This window comes from Rhinoderma darwinii, chromosome 7, assembly GCF_050947455.1.
Source record: "Rhinoderma darwinii isolate aRhiDar2 chromosome 7, aRhiDar2.hap1, whole genome shotgun sequence".
Lineage (NCBI taxonomy): Eukaryota > Metazoa > Chordata > Amphibia > Anura > Rhinodermatidae > Rhinoderma > Rhinoderma darwinii.
This window is the reverse complement of record NC_134693.1, coordinates 100,602,423-100,625,432: the sequence shown is the minus strand read 5'-3', so window position 1 is coordinate 100,625,432 and position 23,010 is coordinate 100,602,423. Positions and strand designations below refer to the sequence as shown.

The 23,010-nt window shown below is 41.8% G+C and overlaps 1 protein-coding gene across 1 annotated transcript in view; it reads left to right on the top strand.

Annotated features, from left to right (window-relative positions):
• Nucleotides 1-22,199, top strand: part of NOL8 (nucleolar protein 8) — a 61,534-nt gene extending 39,335 nt beyond the window's left edge. Inside the window, exons 12-17 of the mRNA XM_075833731.1 lie at nt 3,245-3,328; nt 13,659-13,945; nt 18,537-18,651; nt 19,131-19,198; nt 19,328-19,410; nt 21,814-22,199. Of these exons, the coding sequence (XP_075689846.1) occupies nt 3,245-3,328; nt 13,659-13,945; nt 18,537-18,651; nt 19,131-19,198; nt 19,328-19,410; nt 21,814-21,867 (691 nt within the window). The 3' untranslated portion in view covers nt 21,868-22,199. The remainder of the gene's footprint in view (nt 1-3,244; nt 3,329-13,658; nt 13,946-18,536; nt 18,652-19,130; nt 19,199-19,327; nt 19,411-21,813) is intronic.
• Nucleotides 22,200-23,010: the final 811 nt, after the last annotated feature.

Sequence of the window (23,010 nt, the reverse complement as noted above, 5' to 3'; positions counted from 1 at the left end):
GCGGTGGATACACCCGTGGGAAAACATTTCTCTGGACCTGATCACAGTTTGGCAGATTTAAAGGTACTCATTCTGAAGGGTCATTTTAAAAACAACAGAGAAAGAAAAATTTGGGAATTCAAGATGATGATAAAATTCCAGTCATTGACACAAGGCCTCAATCTAACACCAGGATTTATGAGCCACTACATGGACACACGTCATGTCCCCCATCAGACTGACTCCAGATGCCTTAACTCCTAAGTCATCACCCCTATAACCTCAGTTTTATTGCCCCGGCTTATCTTAATGATGTATCACCTCATGTACTAATTGTCTTTGTGTAACATCTAAATGTTGTGCTTTTTTCTAAGTCATTCATTTGTAAACTGCCTGAAGAAGGGGCCTCTGTGCTCTGAAAGCCGCATATAGAACTTTTATGGTTAGCCAATAAAGGTATCATACCTATTATACTTTTGTCTTTTTTGACACAAAAGTATTTAACATTTCAAGTAATAAAATAAAACACAATCCCCCTTTTACTCTTATCAAGTCCTTTATTATTGAAAAAAAATAATAAACCATACGTATTTGGTATCGCCGCGACCGTAACGACCTGAGGTATCAAAATATTATATTATTTATTGCACGCGGTGAACAGCGTAAAAAAAAAACGTAAAGAACTATACCAGAGTTTCTGTTTTTTGGTCGCTTTGCTCTATAAATATTATAATAAAAAGTCGCACGTATCCAAAAATGGTACCTATAAAAACGATAGCTTGTCTCGCAAAAACCAACCCTCATACAACTCCGTCGACAAAAAAAATAAAAAGTTATGGTTCTCACAACTTGGCGACAGAAAAAATTCTGCTCTATTAGTTTAAGAAGCTTATCTCGGGTAAAGCTGGGTTTAGATATTATGATTTTACATAGTTACATAGTACGGTTAAAAAAAGACCTCTATGTCTTGTCAGATTCAACCAAGGGATGGAAGAAAGGAAAAGATCCCAAAAGCTTTCTAAATTGTCATAACCAGAAATTGATGCCTTTATGATAACCAATTGGAGCATAATAAAAATAAAGCGTAATTTTTAGAGAAAATTGCTTATTCAGGTTAAGGGTATGTTCACACGCAGTGTTTTCAAACGTAATTCTGACGTATTACGCCTGAAAAAACACCCCTAATACGCCTACAAACATCTGCCCATTCAATGGGTTTTACGGTGTTCTGTTCCCACTAGCCTTTATTTTACGCATTGCTGTCAAAATACGGCGCGTAAAATGACAGCTCGTCAAAAGAAGTGCAGGACACTTCTTGGGACGTTTTTGGAGGCGTTTTTCATTGACTCAGCGAGTTGTTAAAAAAAAAAATGTCTGAAAATCAGCCCCGTATTTTCAGACGTTTTTAGTCACTGCGTGTGAACATACCCTTACTCCTCTCATTGTTTCACCCGTAGAAGCTGTGCGAGCAGTACGAATAGGGACCCATAGGGCGGATACGCAGCGTAAAAGTACAACGCATATCCCTCATGGAAATCTCAATGAATTCTGCCCAAAAAAAACGCACCAAATTGTAGTCCAGTTTTTCGGGCGGATTGTCCGCTGTGGAATTACTGCAGTGAAAGAAAAAAAGAAAAATCAAAGTGTATATTTGCCACCCGGGCGTTGTCATGGTGACTCATCCCTCTGTTCTGAGCGCATCCCGGCCTCCTGAGATGAAATGTCATTATCTTTAATTGGCTGCAGCAGTCACATGGGATGAAATGTCATTCCAGGAGGCCAGGCTGTGCTCAGAACTTTGGATCGTGTTGCTATGACAACGCCCGGGGATAAGTGCAAGCTTTTTTTTTAAAAATTAATTCTAAATTAAGTTTTTCTCATTTACGACACATGGCTCTTTGTTGCAGGTTTTACCTCCTTAATGGGGAAAACCCGCAACAGAAGAGCAGAGATTCCACAGCATAAATTGACATGCTGCGGATTAAAAAAAAATCGCACCACATGTCATTTTATGAACGGTTTCTCGGCAAATTTTTTTGTGTGGATGAGATTTCTTAACCAGTTCAGGACCGGGCTATTTTGCGCCTTCAGGACCAGACACCGTTTAGCCATTTTTAGCACGTGTTCGTTAAATGGCTATAACGTTTTTATTTGTTGGGCTAACAACGTGATTTTTGCGACGTTTTTTCCGTAGACAATGCAGGTTTCATTTTTCATCGTTTTTATACACACCTTTTTTGCTATTTTAGAATTTTTATTCATAAAGTTTGAAAATAATAGTAAAAAAATAAGCTTTTTTACGTTTCAGCTATTTTTTTGGGGTAATAACATAGTTTTACCCTAAAATAGACCTTTTATTTGTGATCACCATTGTTTACCGTAAATTTTAATATATTACATGTCTATATTAGAGTAATTGGGTCAGCGCTAGCGTTACAACAATGATTGGCGGGGGGGAACGTTTTTTTTTGGGGTGGGTATTTTATGTGTATTTATTTAATTTTTTTTTGCACTTTACTTTATTATTTATTTATTACTATGGTCTGTCCCTCAAAGGTCAAAAAAGACCTTTGGGGAACTTTATATATATTTTTTTCTTTCTTTTACACCATGTTTTTCCACTGTAACTGGAGCTGCACAGCAGCCCCAGTTACAGGGGAAATCAGCCCTCTTATAGTGACGATTGTCACTAATAGGGCTGTGCTGGGTCTAGTAAGACCCAGCAACAGTCTGCCACTAACGGCACCCGGCGATCATGTGACCTGTCACATGATCACCGGGAGCAATAGAGACAGCGCCGCTGCTGCTGTCTCTATTCCTATACACAGCGTTCATTGAACGCTGTGTAAAAAGACATCGGAGAAGACAGAAGCCGTGAAAGCTGCTTCTATCTTCTCCTCAGGGTCCCCGTCAGTCACTGACAGCCGGAGACCCGACATTCAGCTGCCCGATCGCGCGGGCAGCAAGTTAAAACCTGAGCCGTAAAAAGTCTATGGCTCGGGTTTTAAGGACCCTGACCGCTCGCCGTAAAAACACAGCCAGCGGTCGGGAACCAGTTAAAATGTCACCCACATTGCTGCTACTGTAATAGTGTACTATGCAATGAAATCCGGTGCTGAAAATCCGCAGTGTGTTCTAACCCTAAAATGTGCAAGGTTTTGCCGAGTGGTAATGGTTATAGCACCCTAAAACTGAAAGTTTGCCTTCCTTAGCTGTTGGCTGTTTATATTGTTAAAAGACCACCTTCTGTTTTTTCCCCCTTCAGGGATCTAAACGCCCTTCAGTATGATCCCACCAAGGAGGACCATGCAGTATTTGAAACAAAAGCAGAGGAAGGGAAAAAAGAAAGGTAACGGTTATAAATATCAATGCATATGCATGATCTATGCAGAACACGACATGTTTTTTAGACACTTGTACAGATCCGTTGGATATTAGGTAAGCAGCACAAGTGAAGTTGTTTTTCTGTTGCCATTGAATTATACACACACCATTCGTCCACTTATTTAAATAGGGTCTGTCACAGAGGCAGTCATCTTCATAATAGAACATTTGAGATTTCTCTTAATTACCTTATTAGAATAAAGTTCATGTATGTGAATAGTTCCCTGAACAAGAGTATGGGGGGAGCACAGTGGTGATGGTTCAATAATTTATTAGGGCAACTAATAGATTCTCTAGCTATCAACTTTTCTTTAACTGGTTGCCGACACAGGACGAGTATTCTCATCCTGAGCGGCGAGCACTTCGCGCATTAGGACGAGCATACTCGCCCTGTGTGACAGCCGTCCCTGTGCGCGCGATCGAGAGCGGGGCAACGGCTGTAATACACAGGCACGGCCCGCTCTGACAGCGGAGAGAAGAGAAAAATTTTCTCTCCGCCGTTAACCTGTTGAACGCCGCGATGAAAGCTGATCGCGGCGTTCAAAGAGGGGGGACTGCACATTGATCGCGTCACAGAAAATAACTGTGACGCGATCAAAGCCCATAACTCATATGGCCAGACAGCCCAGGGTCCATTGAAGGACCCCAGGGCTGTCTGAACATATTTCCTGTTGCTAGGGCATACTGAGGTGTGCCCTAACAACTGCCTGTGTACAATCAGTAACAGGCTAATGTACTGGCATATAGATCTATGCCAGTACATTAGTTACAAAATCAAAATCAAAATGATAAATCCCTTTATGGGATTAAAAAAAAAAAAGTTAAATGAATGTAAAAAAAAATTTGTGATAAATAAATAAATAAAAAGGAAAAAAAATAGACAAACACACATTTTTTATAATAAATAAACTTTTTAAAATATAAGTCCCAAAACATGAAATAATATAGACCTATTTGGTATCGCCACGACCGTAACAACCTGTACAACAAATGTATAACATTATTTATGATGATCGGTGTATGGTGTAAAAAAAAAAAAATATTAAAACTGCAGCAGAACTGCTTTTTTTTTCTGCATTTTCGCCAAAATAAAAATTTATAGAAATGAAACGATAATGTATTTGTACCAAAAAATGGTACCTACATAAAGTACAACTCGTCCCGCAAAAAACAAAGTCTCATACAACTACGTCGTACAAAAAATAAAAGCGTTATGAGCGTCGGGATGCAAAGAGAGGAAATGTAAAAAAATTGCTCTGTCCTCAAGGCCAAAATTGGCCGTGTCCTTAAGGGGTTAAAGAAAAAGCTGCTGGGGAAGGGTTTATTTTACCGTTCAGAAAAGGATCAAGTCACCATCCTTTCCGACAAATAACCTTGTTTATAACCTTCAGGGTATGTTCAAGTGTGGCAGATTTGTTGCAGTAGTTATATACAGACATCTTGTTGTTTCTGCAGCATGTGCATGGTCGTTCTTATATCTGCTTTTTATGAAGACCATATGAAAATGACTTGTCATGATGTCAACACTAATGTTATAGAGCAGGAGAAGCTGTGCAGATTGATATATATTTGTGGGCAAAAATTTACAAGATAACCTGTAGTTTATCAATTTAAATCCCTGCTCACTTAAAAGGGTTATTTTTATCTCCGACATTTATGGCATATCCACAGGATGTGCCATAAATGTCTGATAAATGCGGGTCCCAGCTCCGGGCCCTTCACCAATCTTGTGAATGTCAATTCCTCGACCAAGTCCCCGCGTGGTGAGGCGCCGCTGGATGCCGCATCCAGGAGGAGACTGCGTGTAGAGGAGGCCGGGCTTAAGGATACAGCATAACTTGCTGAGCTACGCTGGTTCTGTTACTCCCATAGAAGTGAATGGGAGTTAGGGTATGTTCACACGTCCTATTTTCGTCCGTTGGGTGGTCCTACTCGGTGAATGGCAGCTATTTCAGTTGTCGCACTTATGCATGGAAGGCTGTCAATCAATGGTTGATACCGCCCACTGGAATCCTGGCCACAGTGAGCAGTGATTTAAAGGAATAAATTAGATTGTCCTAAATTTTTTTCCTCAAACTATATATCGATCTTCTCCTCTCCTTTTGCACTATTACATGCTGCCTTTGGATCAGACCGCATTTATTACATGACAGGTTCCCTTTAAAGGGAATGTGTTGCCAGAAAAACATGTTTTTTTTTTAAAAATTAAACATTTAGTGTGTGGGTGATTAAACATTGTTCAAATTTTTTTTATTTTTTTCACGAGTCAGGAAATAGTCAGGAAATATTATAAATTAATTCTAATTTATAATACTACCCATTTTTGGTCACTAGATGGAGCTATTCCCAAAATTGCAGCATTGCAACATTGGGTTAAAAGCCCTCGCTCTAGTGAGCTCTCAGCATCCCCCCCTCCTTTATCCTGGCTAGTGCCGGGATAAACGAGGGGTTTGAACGGTGTAACCTCCTACACGGTGTGTCGCCATTTTTTGAGCTAACACTCAGTGTAGTAGGTTTACATACAGTAGTAAACACACACAAACACGAACATACATTGAAATCTCTTACCTGCTCCTGCCGCCGCGGCTCCCTCCGGCCCGTCCACTCCGTTTGCTGCCGCTGGTCCAAGTGCACAAATCCGGAAGCCGCGACCGGAAGTAGTGATATTACTGTCCGGCCGCGACTTCCGGTCCACAGGAAAATGGCGCCGGACGGCGCCAATTTCGAATTGGACTGTGTGGGAGCGGCGCATGCGCAGTTCCCACACAGACGCCGTACACTGAAGTCAATGGGACGGGAGCCGTTCGCAGTCCCTATGGGACTGTGGCTGCCGTATTCCATGTCTGTATGTGTCGTTAATCGACACAGACAGAAATGGAACAAAAAATGGCAGCCCCCATAGGGAAGAAAAAGTGTAAAAATAAGAAAAAGTAAAACACAAACACACAAATAAATATAAACGTTTTTAATAAAGCACTAACATCTTGAACATATGAAAAATTTTTTGGGTGATGACACTGTTCCTTTAAAACACTGCAGGACAGGCTGTTGGCAGTTATCTTACCACATCTATGGCATATCCACACAATATGCCATAAATGTCAGATAGATGCGGGTCCCACCTCTTGGACCCATGCCTGTAGAACGGGGCCCCCTAAACCCCGTTCTACCTGTCTCGGCTCCCACCTCCTCCCGGCCACATTCTGATTAGATGGTTGAAAGTTACAAAAACAGCGTTGCTCGCTGAGCTACGCTGTTTCTGTAACTCCCTTAGAAGAAGTAAATGGCAGTTACGGAAGCAGCGTAGCATGAGCGCTACGCTGTTTCTGTAACTTCCATTCACTTCTCTGGGAGTTACGGAAACCGCGTAGCTCAGCAAGCTACGCTGTTTCCGTAATTCATGGTCGGAAATCACGACTCGGCCACAACACAGAGAGCTAGAACGGGGTTTAGGGGGCCCCGTTCTAGAGATAGGCGCGGGTCGCAGAGGTGGGACCAGCATCTATCTGACATTTGTGACATATCCTGTGGACATGTCATAAATGTCTCTGATGGGAAACCCCCTTTAAGCTGTAGGTAGAGCAATGCAACAGGTAGGCTAAGTAGCAGGGGGAAGAAGCATCTAGAGTTTGTGGCACACCTATACAAAGCTGAGCTATGCTGTTTCCGTAACTCCCATAGAAGTGACCATCTCGTCAGGAAGTGTCTGGCAGCTTATGGCACAGTACAGACAGGAGCTATGACGTCACTTCCTGTTTGTGTTGAGCCGTGAGCGGCTCAGCATGCATATTTTCAGAGTCCGCTGCACTTCTGCCATATACCGGCGTTTCAGGCATCTTTTTGTTACACTTTGTCCTCATTTCCTTTTTTTTTTTCACCTCAAAGCCTGCCCTATTTACTTCTTGTTTAGCTTCGATGCCAGCAGACAATGCCCGCCCAAACTGTATATAACCCCCATCATTCCTTTATATAACCTCGTTCATTCCTGTGTATAACCCCTATAAACCCTGTATACAGTAATGATGGGGGTAATATACAGGGATGATGGGGATTTTGTACAGGGAACCCCATCATCCAGAATTCCAGCAGAATCTGAAAAAATGTGCCTTGCCGCACATACCAGAGGAGCAGAGGGATCTCCTCCACTCATCATTGGAACGGGGCTAGGTGAGTATTATTTTTATTAGGCCCTATTGGGGCTGTATGGGGGCAATATACTGCGTGGAGGGAAGCTATAGGGACATTATATTGTGTGGGAGTGTCTGGGGGTATATTATATACGGTAGAATACAGCAGTCTCAGGTGATCTATATTCAATGTCATGGCATAATAATTTCTTAAAGGGTAACTAAATGTTTGAGAAACTTCTGACATGTTAAAGATTTTATTGGTGGGGGTCCAAGTACTGAAGCCCCCACCAATCGCTAAAACGAAGCGGCAGAAGCGCACGTGTGAACGCTCAGCCGCTTCGTTTCTGTTCAACTTTTTCCGGAATTCAATATATCGGAGTACGGGCAGAATAGAAAGTCTATGCGCCCGTCCTCCGCTACATCAACTTTCCAGAAAAAGCCAAACAGGAACGAAGCGGCTGAGCGCACGCACGAGCACTTCTGCTGCTTCGTTTTAGTGATTGGTGGGGGGTCTCAGTGCTCGGACCGCCACTAATCAAAACTTCTGACATGTCAGAAGTTTGTCGAACGTTTAGTTACACTTTAATCATAATTGAGATTATACGTTCAATTAATTGTGATTTAGATGTAGGTCATAATTGCCGAACCCTAACCAATCCTTAAGTACCGTATTTTTCGGACTATAAGACGCACACCTGACCATAAGACGCACCCAGGTTTTGGACAACAGGAAATGGGGAAAAAAATTATTTGTTAAAAAATAATGTATTCAGTTTGTTTTTTTTTTTGTTTTTTTTTTACACATTTTATTAGTTCCCCTACGGGACTTGAACCAGCGACCACTTGATTACATGTGGAGTTACTGAAACGGCATAACTCGCTGAGCACCGCTCTTTCCCTAACACTCATAGTAGTGAATGGCAGTTACGGAAGCAGCGTAGCATGCTAGCTACGCTGTTCCCGTAACTATATAATAATAATCTTTATATAGCGCCAACATATTACGCAGCACTTTACAATGTAGAGGGAACATGAAAACAATATCAGACATTACATAGTGACAAAGTTCATTTACAATTCAAACCTGGGGAGTGAGGACCCTGCTCGCAAGAGCTTACAATCTATGAGGACATAAGGGAGACACAAAGTGTAACAGTGTTTGTTCTGTACAATGGTCCGGCCATTTTTATACACATGCGGTGGTAACATAAAGCTGCATGAGCCGGTCACCAGCCAGTATCCGTGTATGACGGACATGAAGAGAAGGAGTGTGAGGGAATCTTATTCTGATGACTAATCTAAATGGAGGGCCATGAAAAGGAGTCAGATTAGGGAATTTTATAGGCCTGTCTAAATAGATGTGTTTTCAGGGCACGTTTAAAACTGTGGATATTGGGAATTAATCGGATTGTCTGGGGTAGCGCATTCCAGAGGACGGGTGCAGCACGAGAGAAATCCTGGAGACGGTAGTGGGAGGTTCGGATTATGGAGGATTTTAATCTAAGGTCGTTGGCAGAACGTAGAGCCCGAGTAGGGTGGTAGACAGAGATGAGGGAGGAGATGTAAGGAGGTGCAGCACTGTGGAGAGCTTTGTGGGTGAGAGTAATAAGTTTGAATTTTATTCGGAAGGGGATGGGCAACCAGTGCAGTGACTGGCACAGATTAGAGGCGTTGGTGTAGCGGTTGGTCATAAAGATGAGCCTGGCTGCTGCATTGAGGATAGATTGGAGAGGGGAGAGTTTAGTGAGGGGAAGACCGACTAGTAATGAGTTACAGTAATCAAGACGAGAGTGAATCAGAGCAACAATGAGAGTTTTGGCAGTTTCCTCCGTAAGAAAAGAGCGGATTCTGGAGATGTTTTTTAGGTGAATATGACAGGAGCGTGAAAGTGATTGTATGTGAGGAGTACAGGAAAGATCTGAGTCAAAAATAACCCCGAGACAGCGGGCGTGCTGCTTAGGAGTTATGATAGTGCCACACACAGAGATAGAGACATCAGGTTTAGGGAGGTTAGTAGATGGTTGGAACACAAGGAGCTCAGTTTTAGAAAGATTCAGTTTCAGATAGAGAGAGGACATGATGTTAGAGACAGCGGACAGACAATCACTGGTGTTCTGTATTAGAGCAGGGGTGATGTCACGGGAAGAGGTATATAATTGGGTGTCATCAGTGTAGAGATGGTACTGGAAGCCAAATCTGCTGATGGTTTGTCCAATAGGAGCTGTGTAGAGAGAAAAGAGGAGTGGACCTAGGACTGATCCCTGAGGAACCCCGATATCAAGGGGAAGAGGAGAAGAAGTGGAACCGGCAAATGACACACTGAATGAGCGGTCAGAGAGATAGGAGGAAAACCAAGAGAGAGCCGCGTCCTTGAGGCCAATAGAGTGGAGCATGTTAAGTAGGAGTTTGTGGTCTACAGTGTCAAAGGCTGCAGAGAGATCCAAAAGAATCAGGAGAGAGGATTTACCGTCCGATTTAGCCGCCAAGAGATCATTTGAGACTTTAGTAAGGGCAGTTTCTGTGGAGTGTACAGTGCGGAAACCAGATTGTAAGGGGTCAAGAATGGAGTTAGCAGAGAGATAGCGGATAAGGCGAGAGTAGACCAAGCGTTCCAGGAGTTTGGAGATGAAGGGCAGATTAGAGACTGGTCGGTAGTTGGCAGCGCTGGATGGGTCAAGTGTTGGTTTTTTCAATAATGGGTTTATAATGGCATGTTTAAAAGCGGAGGGAAAGATACCAGAGGAAAGAGAGAGGTTAAATATTTTAGTGAGGTGACTAGTGACAGCTGGGGAGAGGGACTGGAGGAGGTGTGAGGGGACAGGATCACTAGGGCAGGTAGTAGGACGAGAAGAAGAGAGGAGCCTCGAGACTTCTTCAGTTATTGGGTCAAATGCTGAGAGTGAAGAAGAGGGAGTGTGGGGGGGAAGGGGATCGATGTTACTAGGGGACTGGGAGATAATATCATGTCGGATGTTGTCAATTTTAACTTTAAAATAATTGGCCAGGTCTTCAGCACTGAGATCTGTGATTGGTGTCTGCACTTTAGGACTAAGAAGGGAGTGAAAAGTATCAAAGAGGCGTTTTGGATTATTAGATAGTGTGGAGATGAGAGAAGTGAAATAGACTTGTTTGGCTCGGTGAAGGGCAGAGTTGTAAGTTTTGAGCATAAATTTGTAATGGAGGAAATCTGCATCCAAATGCGATTTTCTCCACAGTCGTTCGGCACATCTCAAGCACCGCTGAAGAAAGCGGGATTGAGGCGTGTGCCAGGGTTGTCGTCGTCTTTGTCGGGTGGTTCGGAGTGTAGTGGGGGCTGCTTCATCCAATGCATTTTTGAGAGTGTTGTTATAAAGTTTGGCAGCCAGATTGGGACAGGAGAGGGAAGAGATAGGGGACAATGAGGACTGTAGACTGTCTATGAGTTTCACAGTGTTAATGGCATGTAGATTTCTGTATGTCTGATACGTAGGGATGACCTGAGGAGGCAGAGAATATTTGATAGTAAAGCAGAGAAGATTGTGGTCAGAAAGTGGGAGAGGAGAGTTAATAAAGTCAGAAACTGAGCAGAGCCGGAAGAAGACCAGGTCAAGTGAATGCCCGTCTTCATGTGTAGGAGAGTTAGTAAGTTGTGACAGACCGAGTGACGAGGTTAAAGATAGAAACTGGGAGGCAGATGAGGAGATTGGGTTATCAATGGGGATGTTGAAGTCACCCATGATGAGAGTGGGTGTTTCAGAGGATAGAAATTGTGGAAGCCAGGCAGCAAAATGGTCCAGGAATTGGTGGGGTGAGCCCGGTGGGCGGTAGACAACTGCCACTCGGAGGGGAAAAGGGTGAAAGAGTCTGAGGGTGTGGACTTCAAAAGAGGGAAATGTGAGTGAGGGGACCGGGGGAATGACCTGGAAAGTGCAGTGTGGGGAAAGAAGTATACCTACTCCTCCACCCTGCCTGTTCTCAGGTCTGGGGGCATGAGAGAACTGGAGACCACCATAAGATAGAGCAGCAGGGGAAGCAGTGTCAGACAGGTGTAGCCATGTTTCTGTAAGAGCCAGAAGGTTGAGAGAGTTAGAAAGGAATAAGTCATGAATAAAGGTGAGTTTGTTGCACACGGACCGAGAGTTCCAGAGAGCACAGTTAAAAGAGACAGGAGAAGACCTACAAGGAATGGCAAGAAGATTTGCAGGGTTTCTATGTGTGGCAGGTAAGTGGTTGAGCTTGGCAGAAGAAAAGGGAGGCCCAGGGTTGGGAGAGATGTCCCCTGCAGCTAATAGCAGGAGAATGGAGAGGGACAGCAGATGGTTCTGTGATTTATGTGAGTGTTTTTTATGTTGGGCAGTGGGATGAGATGGGTTAAGTTGACTGAGGAAAGTGAATAGTGAATGGGAGCTGTACATGGGTGAGGCCAGGATAGAAGGACTGATGCGGACTGTGTTTGGGCAAGTCTTAAATGGGCGATAGGATTGAAAACCAAGAGCAGCTATAATGATGAGAGCGGTGGCAAACATGTTTGTTTACAGATAGTTAGAAATCTAATATTGAGAGCGTGGGCTAGTTTGTCTGGTTTGGTAATGCAGCTTACCTGTCACTGACCCTGTGCAACTGGCATGTATAACTGCCAGGCCACTTTGACAGTATGACACTTAGACAGAGATGACTTCTGCCGTCGTGCCCCCCTGCACGAGTGCCTTCCCCATATGCTACATCTAAATTTATAGGGGAGTAGATGCTCAGATCTAGGCCTAATTAGGCTCGTTCAGCTATTAATCAAATCAACTAGACACATGAGGTGAAAAGCTATGCAGATATAAACAAACAAACTAGCAGGTCTGGATGCTCATAAAACTTAACGACGATCAAACACTTTGACAAAACTTTGAGATAACATTAGACTATATAGCAAGACAGGAAAGCAGAGTACCATAAAATAAAAGTTTCAGCTTTTTGAAATGCAGCTACAGCAGGGATGAGGTTCATGCAGGAATGAAATGGATTATATACCATAAAATAAAAGTTTCAGCTTTTTGAAATGCAGCTACAGCAGGGATGAGGTTCATGCAGGAATGAAATGGATTATAGAGAGTACAGAAAGCTAGAACAGGGTTTAGGGGGCCCCGTTCTAGAGATAGGTGCGGGTCCCAGAGGTCGGACCCGCATCTACCTGACCGTTATGACATATCCTGTGGATATGTTATAAATGTCCTTCATAGAAAAACCCCTATAAATGCCACTGTCGCTATTGACCGCGGCATTTAATGGTTTGCCATAAAACACATGTATTCCCTATCCACAGGATAGTCTACATGTGGGATGCCTGGGGGTCTGACCACTGGGACCCCCAGCGATAAGGAGAACAGGGGACTGAAAGTCACCCAGAGCGCTACATGAGAAGCCTGAACTTCCGGGTTCTGTGTCCGGCTTATTTGTTCTGCAGCTCCATAGAGATCAATGCATAGCCGCTCGCGCATGCGCAGAAGCATCCCATTCATCTCTACGAAGCTGCCAGACACAGAATGCGGAAGTCAAATCTTGTCATGTAGCGCCCTTGGTGAGTTTCGGACCCCGTTCTCCTTATCGCTGTGTTTATGTGTTTTATGGCACAACCCCTTTAAACCTCCAGGAACAGCGAAATTGCTGTTCCTGGCTTAAGAGCAGCATGTCAGCTGCTGACACCTGCAGTATATGGAGCGGGCTCAGCGCGTGAGCCCGCTCCATACATCATCCCCCGCTCCATGATGTGCCGGGAACGTCATGGGTCGGGAAGGGGTTAAGTAATGAAGCGGTCAGGGGGCCCGGTGATGCCGGGCCCCTTGAATGCGGACTATAAGACGCAGGGACTTTTTAGCAAGATTTATTCTTCCTAAAAACTGTCTTATAGTCCGAAAAATACGGTATGTCCCTCTTCCTGTCTAATTATACAGATTTAGATTTGTATATGTTAATATAATTTCCTCTATTAAAAGCTCATCAATAACCATTATGGTAACCTGTAAAGAGTAAAAATCTTTCCGTTTTATGGTGTTATTATCACTTTGCACCACTTTGAATAAAAGTAATGTGAGCCAGCAAAATTAAAATCTAGTTTTTTAAATTTTGTGATAAATTTACATTTTTTCCCCTGAATATTTTGTATTTTAATTGCACGTGGAATATTTTCTCTTTCTACAGCAAATCGGAGAGAAAAAAGAAGCGACTGGAAGCAGAAAAACTACCTGAGGTCTCAAAAGAAATGTTCCATGAGGTAATATTAGACTTTAAAGGAGTATTTGGAGCCCCCAAAGCTCAAGCCATGGAGGAGTCAGAGACGACATGGGACCAAATGGAGGAACCTCAGAAGCTGGAAGTTGAGCACTCCATACCAAATGTGGACTTCAGTTTTCCGAAGACGGAGGAGCCTGCTGGATTCACGTTTTCCTTCTTTGGAACAAATACAGAGGCGAGCGTCTCTCAGGATGGTGAGAGGACGGTCTTGTAAATTTTCTTCATTCCATGCCAACCCTCTTATGGTGTTAGTACACAACTAACATTTTGGCTAAGAAATATAATATAACAAATACTAAGGCTACATGCACACGTTGCGTATTTTGCTGCAGAAAATACGCGTAAAAAATGCAGGAAATTCACAGGTAAAACATTTAATATTTTGATGTGTAAATCCGTTTTCATGCTGTGGGTTTTGGTGCATTTTTCTTTCGAACTAGTCAGATACAATTTGCAAGCGGAAACGTAAGATAAATTCTGATGCAGCAGATTTTAAAATACGCACCGCAAGTCAATTTACGTCCCGCAAAAAAACGTGTGTACATGGGATTTCCTGAAATCGCATTTACTTTTCTGTTACTGTAATACATGTAGGATTTGCCGCGCGCAAATACGTGCGGCAAAGCGCACGTAATACGCATAGTGTGCATTTAGCCTCGAGGTTTAGGTTCGCAAATAAAGTGCCAGGTAATCACCATAGAGCGTGTTAAAAATGATCTTCGGATGTATGTCTATAATCTCTTTAGATTTCTTATATTCTTATTAAAGCAGATCTGTCCGTATTATGTTGCGCCAGTTTAAAAAAGAAATAAGAATTGTGCCATTTGTGTAACCCTTCCCAAAGAATATGCAGACTTATGCTTTTGAGTCAAATATATTCATGTAAAGTGTGCTGCCCCTACACATTTGACTGACCGCAGTCTCGGTATCGGCTGCTCTCACCCAAATGTGGAGATAGCAGGGGTGGAGAACTCTCCTTATATATACGCCGGACTCCTATGCATGACTTGGTGTATTATTTGTAAAAGGTTATTAGAGAAACTGCACAATATTATTACTTTTTTATTTATTACTTCGTCCCTGTAACCTTTTCTGACCTGGATTGTTATATTATACTTTAAGATCTGCTTTAACTACAGTTAGGCCCTATAACAGAGTTATTTGACGCGGAAACCGGGCCGCAAAACTCGCCAAAAACCGGCCGAAAATGCCTCCCATTGATTTCAGTGGGAGGCGGAGGCGGTTTTCTCCCGCGAGCGTTAAAACCGGCTCGCAGGAAAAAGAAGGGACCTGCCCTATGTTCACGCGGTTACGCCTCTGACCTCCCATTGACGTCAATGGGAGGCAGAGAAAGCGTATTTCGCTGCGTTTTATGCCAACAGAGCTTGTTGGGAATGTCAATGTTCGTGAAAACCTTGGTAATAGTGATCACAATATAGTTATATTTTACCTATACTGTAAAAAACAAACACAGGCTGGGAAGGCAAAAACACTTCATTTTAAGAAGGCCAATTTCCCCAGGATGAGGGCTGCAATTCAGGATATAGACTGGGAAGAAATAATGTCAAATAATGGTACAAATGATAAATGGGAGATATTCAAATCTACTTTGGGTAATTATACTGAAAAATGTATACCTATCGGTAACAAGTATAAACGACTTAAATTAAACCCCACATGGCTTACACCTTCTGTAAAAAGGGCACTACATGACAAAAAATGGAATTTGAAAAATACAAATCTGAAGGTACAGCTGCAGCCTCTGTAAAATATAAAGAGCTTAAAAAAAATCTGTAAAAAGGTAATAAAATCAGCAAAAATACAAAATGAAAGGCATCTTCAAGTATATATAAATGCAAAAAAGCCAAGATCTGAACATGTAGGACCCCTAAATAGTGGTAATGGGGAGTTGGTCACAGGGGATCAAGGGAAGGCAGAGTTACTAAATGGGTTCTTTAGCTCTGTATATACAACAGAAGAAAGAGCAGCTGATGTAGCCGGTGCCAGTGCTGTTAATACATCAGTTGATCTACTGAATTGGATGAATGTAGATATGGTCCAAGCTAAGTTAAATAAAATAAATGTACACAAGGCCCCGGGACCAGATGGGTTACACCCTAGAGTTCTTAAAGAGCTTAGTTCAGTTATTTCTGTCCCCCTCTTCATAATATTTAGAGATTCTCTAGTGACCGGTATAGTGCCAAGGGACTGGCGCATTGCAAATGTGGTGCCTATTTTCAAAAAGGGCTCTAGGTCTACCCCGGGTAATTATAGACCAGTAAGCTTAACATCCATCATGGAGAAAATGTTTGAGGGACTATTTTACAGGGTTATGTGACAAAAAATAGTATTACAAGTGACAGCCAGCACGGTTTTACTAAAGACAGAAGTTGTCAAACCAACCTGATTTTGTTTTTATGAAGAGGTGAGCAGAAGCCTAGACAGAGGGGCCGCTGTGGATATAGTGTTTTTGGACTTTGCAAAGGCATTTGACATGGTTCCTCATAGACGTCTAATGGGTAAATTAAAGGGAATGTTTCGCTAGAAAAATGTTATTTTTAGTTTAATATTTAAGTGATTACACATTGTTTTAATTTTATTTTTTTCACAAGTCAGGAAATATTGTAAATTAGATTCAAATTTATAACCTTTCCATGTGCTGGCCACTAGAGGGAGCAGTTCCCAAAATTGCAGCATGGTCAATGTGGTAAAGCAACCTCATTGCTTTATGCTGCAAATTTGGGGTAGTGTCCCACACAATCCCCCCTCCCTTATTCTGGCTAGTGCCAGAAGAAGGAGGGGTTTGAATCTTCAAACCTCCTACACTGTGTGCCGCCATTTTCTGAGCGACTGCACAGTATAGGAGGATTAGATACAGGGCTCAGCAGACAGTATAACACAAACATAATACACACATCACATACAGGAACACAAATAACCTGCTGCTGCCGCCTCTGCTCCTATTCCTTTCGCCTTCGCTTCCTTGAACATATGGCTGGAAGTCGCGGCCGCAAATCGTCATCTTACTGTCCGGCAGCGGCTTCCGGTCCACAAGAAAATGGCGCCGAATTTCGCTCTGCGAACGAGCTTCGTTTTGGTCTGTGTGGGAGCGGCGCATGCACCGTTCCCACACAGACGGCGTACGCTGCAGAGAATGGAACAGCTCCCGTTCGCATTCTCTATGGGGTTGTATGTATTCCATCTCTGTATGTGTCGTTAATCGACACACACAGAGATTTAAAAAAATGGCAGCCCCCATATAGAAGTAAAAGTAAGAAAAAAGTAAAAAGTAGAACATGAGAACACAAATAACTAAAATTTATGTTAATATCATATTAAAAGCAATATGATAAAAATTATTTTCATGACACCTTCCCTTTAAGGACTATAGGTTTAGATAGTATAGTTTGTAATTTGATTGAGAATTGGCTCAAGGAACGTATCCAGAGAGTTGTGGTCAATGATTCCTACTCTGAATGGTCCCCGGTTATAAGTGGTGTACCCCAGGGTTCAGTGCTGGGACCACTATTATTCAACTTATTTATTAATGATATAGAGGATGGGATTAATAGCACTATTTCTATTTTTGCAGATGACACCAAGCTATGTAATATATTTCAGTCTATGGAAGATGTTTGTGAATTGCAAGCGGATTTAAACAAACTATTTGTATGGGCATCCAGTTGGCAAATGAAGTTTAATGTAGATAAATATAAAGTTATGGATCTGGGTACCAACAACCTGCATGCATCATGTCCTAGGGGGAGCTACACTGGGGGAGTCACTTGTTGAGAAGGATCTGGGTGTACTTGTAAATCATAAACGAAATAACAGCATGCAGTGTCAATCAGCTGCTTCAAAGGCCAGCAAGATATTGTCGTGTATTAAAAGAGGCATGGACTCGCGGGACAGGGATGTAATATTACCACTTTACAAAGCATTAGTGAGGCCTCATCTAGAATATGCAGTCCAGTTCTGGGCTCCAGTTCATAGAAAGGATGCACTGGAGTTGGAAAAAATACAAAGAGCAACGAAGCTAATAAGGGGCATGGAGGAAAGATTAAAAGAATGAAACCTATTTAGCTTTGAAAAAAGACGACTAAGGGGGGACATGATTAACTTATATAAATATATTAATGGCACATACAAAAAATATGGTGAAATCCTGTTCCATGTAAAACCCCCTCAAAAAACAAGGGGGCACTCCCTCCGTCTGGAGAAAGAAAGGTTCAACCTGCAGAGGCGACAAGCCTTCTTTACAGTGAGAACTGTGAATCTATGGAATAGTCACCGCAGGAGCCGTCACAGCAGGGACAGTAGATGGTTTTAAAAAAAGGCTTAGATAATTTCCTAGAACTAAAAAAATATTAGCTCCTATGTGTAGAAATTTTTCCCTTCCCTTTTCCCATCCCTTGGTTGAACTTGATGGACATGTCTTTTTTTCAAGGGCGTGGGTATGTGCTAGTTTATTATTTTACACCATCCCCTGCTGCCGAGGTCCACCTTAGCAGCCTAGCTCTTTTTTTTTTTTTATATAGATAGATCTATATCCATCTATCTATCTCCATCTAAAATAATAAATGAAGTAGCTTTGCAAGTAGTCTTGATAAAAGTATCGTATTGTTTGGTGTATACAGCTCCTATGCAGTCCTATGTGTCTTTATGATTGGAGGCTTTAAGCAAACCTGTGTTTTCCATATCTCTATATGTACTAAGCGCCTAAAAGTCCTAGAGGCCACACAAATACCATTACTCAAACATTTTGCTTTATTGATTTCTTTACAGAACCCTATAAGATTGAAACTATTAAATCCACTAAAGTGGCCTGGCAGGAAGACCCTAGATTCCAGGACAGCAGCTCTGAAGAAGAGGAGGACACAACTGTAACAGTCAATACAAGGTGATGAATCATTAAGGCCCAATGTATCTTTTGTGCAGATTATAGATCTTATAATTCAGTTCCCTTGTCCGTTAATATTTTAACCTGTTAAAATTTTTGAAAATGTGGTTTTGGGCTTTATACCTGCATTAATGTAAATGTAGGCATGGTTTTAAAGCCTCTGCTCCTGTTGTCAAGCAGGTCCTGGTGTCTGACTGTCCGAGATATCCAAACCTCCTCAAGAGGGAATAGAAGTGGTTTATTGTTACTTTTGTCTTTTTTGGCATACACAGCCCTCAATGACTGCTTTGCATGGCAGAGCTGCTTTTTTTGCAGTTTTTTTTTTTTGTCTTAATTGCATTGAAAAAAAAAAAGTTTTTGCTCAAATAATGTGGAGTTGCAGAACTGCTTTTAAAAATTTTAGAAATTGAATTTTGGAGAAGGAAAATTTACCATAGAGTTTATTAATCTGAACCTTTCATTGTGTCTTCCCCTTCTAGCTCGCAGTCAGATAGAGGCAGCGGCATCCGTTTTTTCTTTTTTGTGAAAGATGATGCACGGTTAAAAGGTAAGTGACACAGGCTATAAAATTATTTTTTTCTGCTCACACATTGGTGGCTGTTGGCCACACTGCATTACTAAGTATATTACTCCAGTTAACGAGAAAATGTTCTCTACATCGTATTTATATATACAGAGGGTCCGAAGATGTTCTTCCGATCATCAAAATCTGAGCAAAAGGCAAAGAATTGGGATCACATGAGAGACACCCTTATGGAGGTAAGACTTGCTGATGAAAGTGCCCAGAATGAATTGGCTTAAAACAAAAGTATTTATCCTAAAAGTCTTGGCTTTTAATACATTTTTGGACATTTCACTTTTGAGGCTTCCGGTCCGAATGGTGACTCACCGTGCACAGAAAGTAAATGAATTGTGTGGCCAGCATTCCGACACTATTAATGTATGTGCATATAATTGCTAGCTACATCTAAGTGTTGCTCAGCGGGTGCGCTAGCAACCACAGGCGCCATTAAAGGGGTAGTCTTATGATGAATTGGACTCGCATGCTCTGTTAGGGAACATTGAGATCTGAGAGGAGGGTCCCCTTCTTGGGATGCCCTTCAATAGGCCAGAGCAGAGAGCTGCTATCAGGGGGTCCTACTCTGGAGGACCAATCCAGTCCATGTGTTACATCGACGCCCATTCATTTGGTGACTTTTTTTTTTCAAGGGAACCTGTCACATTGAAAATGCAGACTTATTTGCAGGCAGCATGTTACAGAACATGGGGAGCAAAGTAGATTGATATACAGTTTTTTTAGCAAAAGATTCAGTATAACTTGTAATTTATTCATTTAAGTCTCTGCTCATTCTGGGTTTAGGAGTCCAGTGGGCGGTCCTGATCGGCAGCGGTATCTATTCAAACTCCTACAGGGAAGGCTGCAAAACTATATATCAATCTGCTCCGCTCCTCCTGTTCTATAAAATGCTGCCTGGAGATTGGACTGCATGTTCAGCATGGCAGGTTTTTTTTAATGTAACGTTTGGTATTTTTTGATACTAAGCACTTTTCTAATATACTTTTATAATAATAAAATTGCCTTTGTTTTTGTTCTTCAGATTTTATGTACAGTGGACACATAGGAGCTGTAGAACACCGATGTCAGTGAGCTGGACCGACTGCTCAGCTGGCAATGGCTCCTTTGTGCCTCTGACAACTCATCTAACCTGAATTCTCACCAACTTCGGTTTTTTTTTTGTTTTTTTTTCAGTATTAGGCTTCGTTCACACGTCCGTATTTGTGAGCCATAATTAGGACTTGAAAATACACAGAAAAAGTATAATGGAAAGATTTGTACCACTTCCTTGACCCACTCCTGATTTTGGCTTGCAAAATACAGCCGTGTGAAAAAGACCTCAGGGTTAAATGAGGCGTCGGAGGCACACAGGAGTCACTGTCTGCCATGCCGTCAGTCCAGCTCACTGACGGATTCGGCTGACAACGGCGTCCTGCAGCTTTTATGTAGCCAGTGGATACATAGAAGCTGCAAAACCGAAAAGGAAGCAACATTTTTTTTATAAAAGTATAGTAGAAAATTGCTATGTATCAAAATACTTACATTACGTAAAAAAAAATTGGTATCAGCGCTTTCCATAACCTGTAAATAATGAGGCATATTAGTTTGCAGAGCAGGTTTTGAAAAATGCTCTTTTTAGGGTGCGGTTATTGCTTTTGCTTAGCGTTTGTTACATTGATAATTAGAACTGTGCAGCGTAATTATATAAAATAAACAGTGCAGCGTGGAATAAATGTAACCGAAATCATTAGTTTACAGTGCAATATTTCTTATGAAACGGCTAATAATTATAGAAAACAGGTACACATTGTAAAAGAGTAGCCTGCTGCTCATGTAAACTGTTAAAATGAATGGATCTGATCTTGTTAATTGCAGCAGCAGAAGTTTTTTTTTTTTTTGTACAAGGCCATTATGATGAACTACATTCTTAAGCACATTATTCTAGCATTCTGAAGCAGGTAGACATACAATCCCCCCTTTCTGAAGATGCGAATGTCCAGATCACCTCTTGAGGACCAAATTTTCAAAGTTTACTCAGCACAGTTTGAGCACATATGCCTTTTTTTTTATATATACACTCCTCAACATTGAAATTGCAACACCAAGTAGGAAAAGTTTTGGAATTGTGGAAATCACAGGATAGATAGACATGTTAATGATATGCAAATTGAAATATCTTGAAAAGTTGAACAGTGCTGAGTGCTGACTACTCTGCCTAGGCGCGTAGCGATCTGCCGGGGTGATAAACCAAGGTCTCTCAGTGCACAATCGTCCCACAACTCTTGATCTGATTTTTGAGGAGTTCATGTGTCTAAAAAAACTTTGCTTTCAATCTGGCTTTTATGCCCTCCCACATGCCACAGATTGGAGCGAGGTGCTTGAAAATGTGATCATTTGCAGATCTTGGCAACATCGGCTACTTCATCAATTTGCATAACCTGACGGCTTGCCCTACTTGGTGTTGCAATTTCAATGTTGAGGAGCGTGTAAACATACGCCGTAAGTGGATACGTCTTTTGAAGTGGCGAGTTATTTCTTGCTGTAGCACAAGTTGTTAATGGTTAATTCTCTTTTATCTAAATGTATATTTTTTTTCTTTTCTGTAGGAATGCAAGAAAAGGCACAGGGATGCAAAGCGGAAACTGAAGTTCAAGCATTAACCTGATCTAGTACATCAGTCCAGTCTTTTCATACATGCACACAGGACACATTACCCTGAGGATTTTCTTTAACATCACAAAAAAAAACAATCTGTAATTGGTGTAATTAACCTGTGGAGCGAAGAAACTGCTTCCTATGGAAGAAATCCTACAAACACCATTATTACAAAGGCTTTATTTAAATCGACTTCAAGCATAACATGAAATGTAACATGCAGACATATGACAGGCAAAAATATTTTTCCTCTAGGGTTTTTCTTGCTTGTTTTTTCAGGGATTTACATTGGATGAAACAGATATCTATTTGTAAATAAATAAAATTTGTTACACAATCTTGTTTATGCATGCGTTGAGCTCTCAGCCAAATGGTTCTTTGCAATTTAGTACTGGGATTAGGGCCCCCTTGTGGAAACAATAGGAACACGCGCAGATAGTATTGTAGTAATGTGGGATTAGTAGGTTTTCTTTATATGTCACAGCCCGAGCTAGTAGTATTTGTGCATAAATGCCATGCATTTTCATATATTTTACATAATCTTACAGACACCTCTCCAGTAAGACTTGGAAAGTTTGGGGGTACCGTGGTTTACAATTGTTTGGCATATCAGTCTGATGTCTTAGACATTTCCAGAAAGATGTCAGACACTTTTTGTTTTGGTGAACTAATGCAATCTCCATCAGCATAACCACTCCGGAGCATTTCTTCTTGGAACTGTATGATTTGCTCTTCCTATGTCTTTCCTCCTGGAAATGATAGAGTACGTTGACAACGGTGTCACTATTCCCCTTGTCAGTGGGGCGTGTCCCTTCTCTGACGGTGCCCAGTCATGCTGTATAGGATCACACCCTATTGACAAGAAAATAATAAAAATAGGACCATCGGCGCTGCACGATAAGACAGAAGATTGAACGAAGAAGGTTTGATCCAAACTGAACAGATTGGTATTAAAGGTAATCAAATCCTCATCCTCCAGTTTTGTATCAGTCATCTCCAACAGTAATGAGTCCCGTGACTTCACCCTCTCCAGGACGGCTTCCATCATAGTGAGGTGTGCAATAGAGGAGAAACTCCAAACAGTACCTGATGATCAATTGGTTAATGATCACTACACGTGGATAGACGGTTGTTGATCACGATGTATA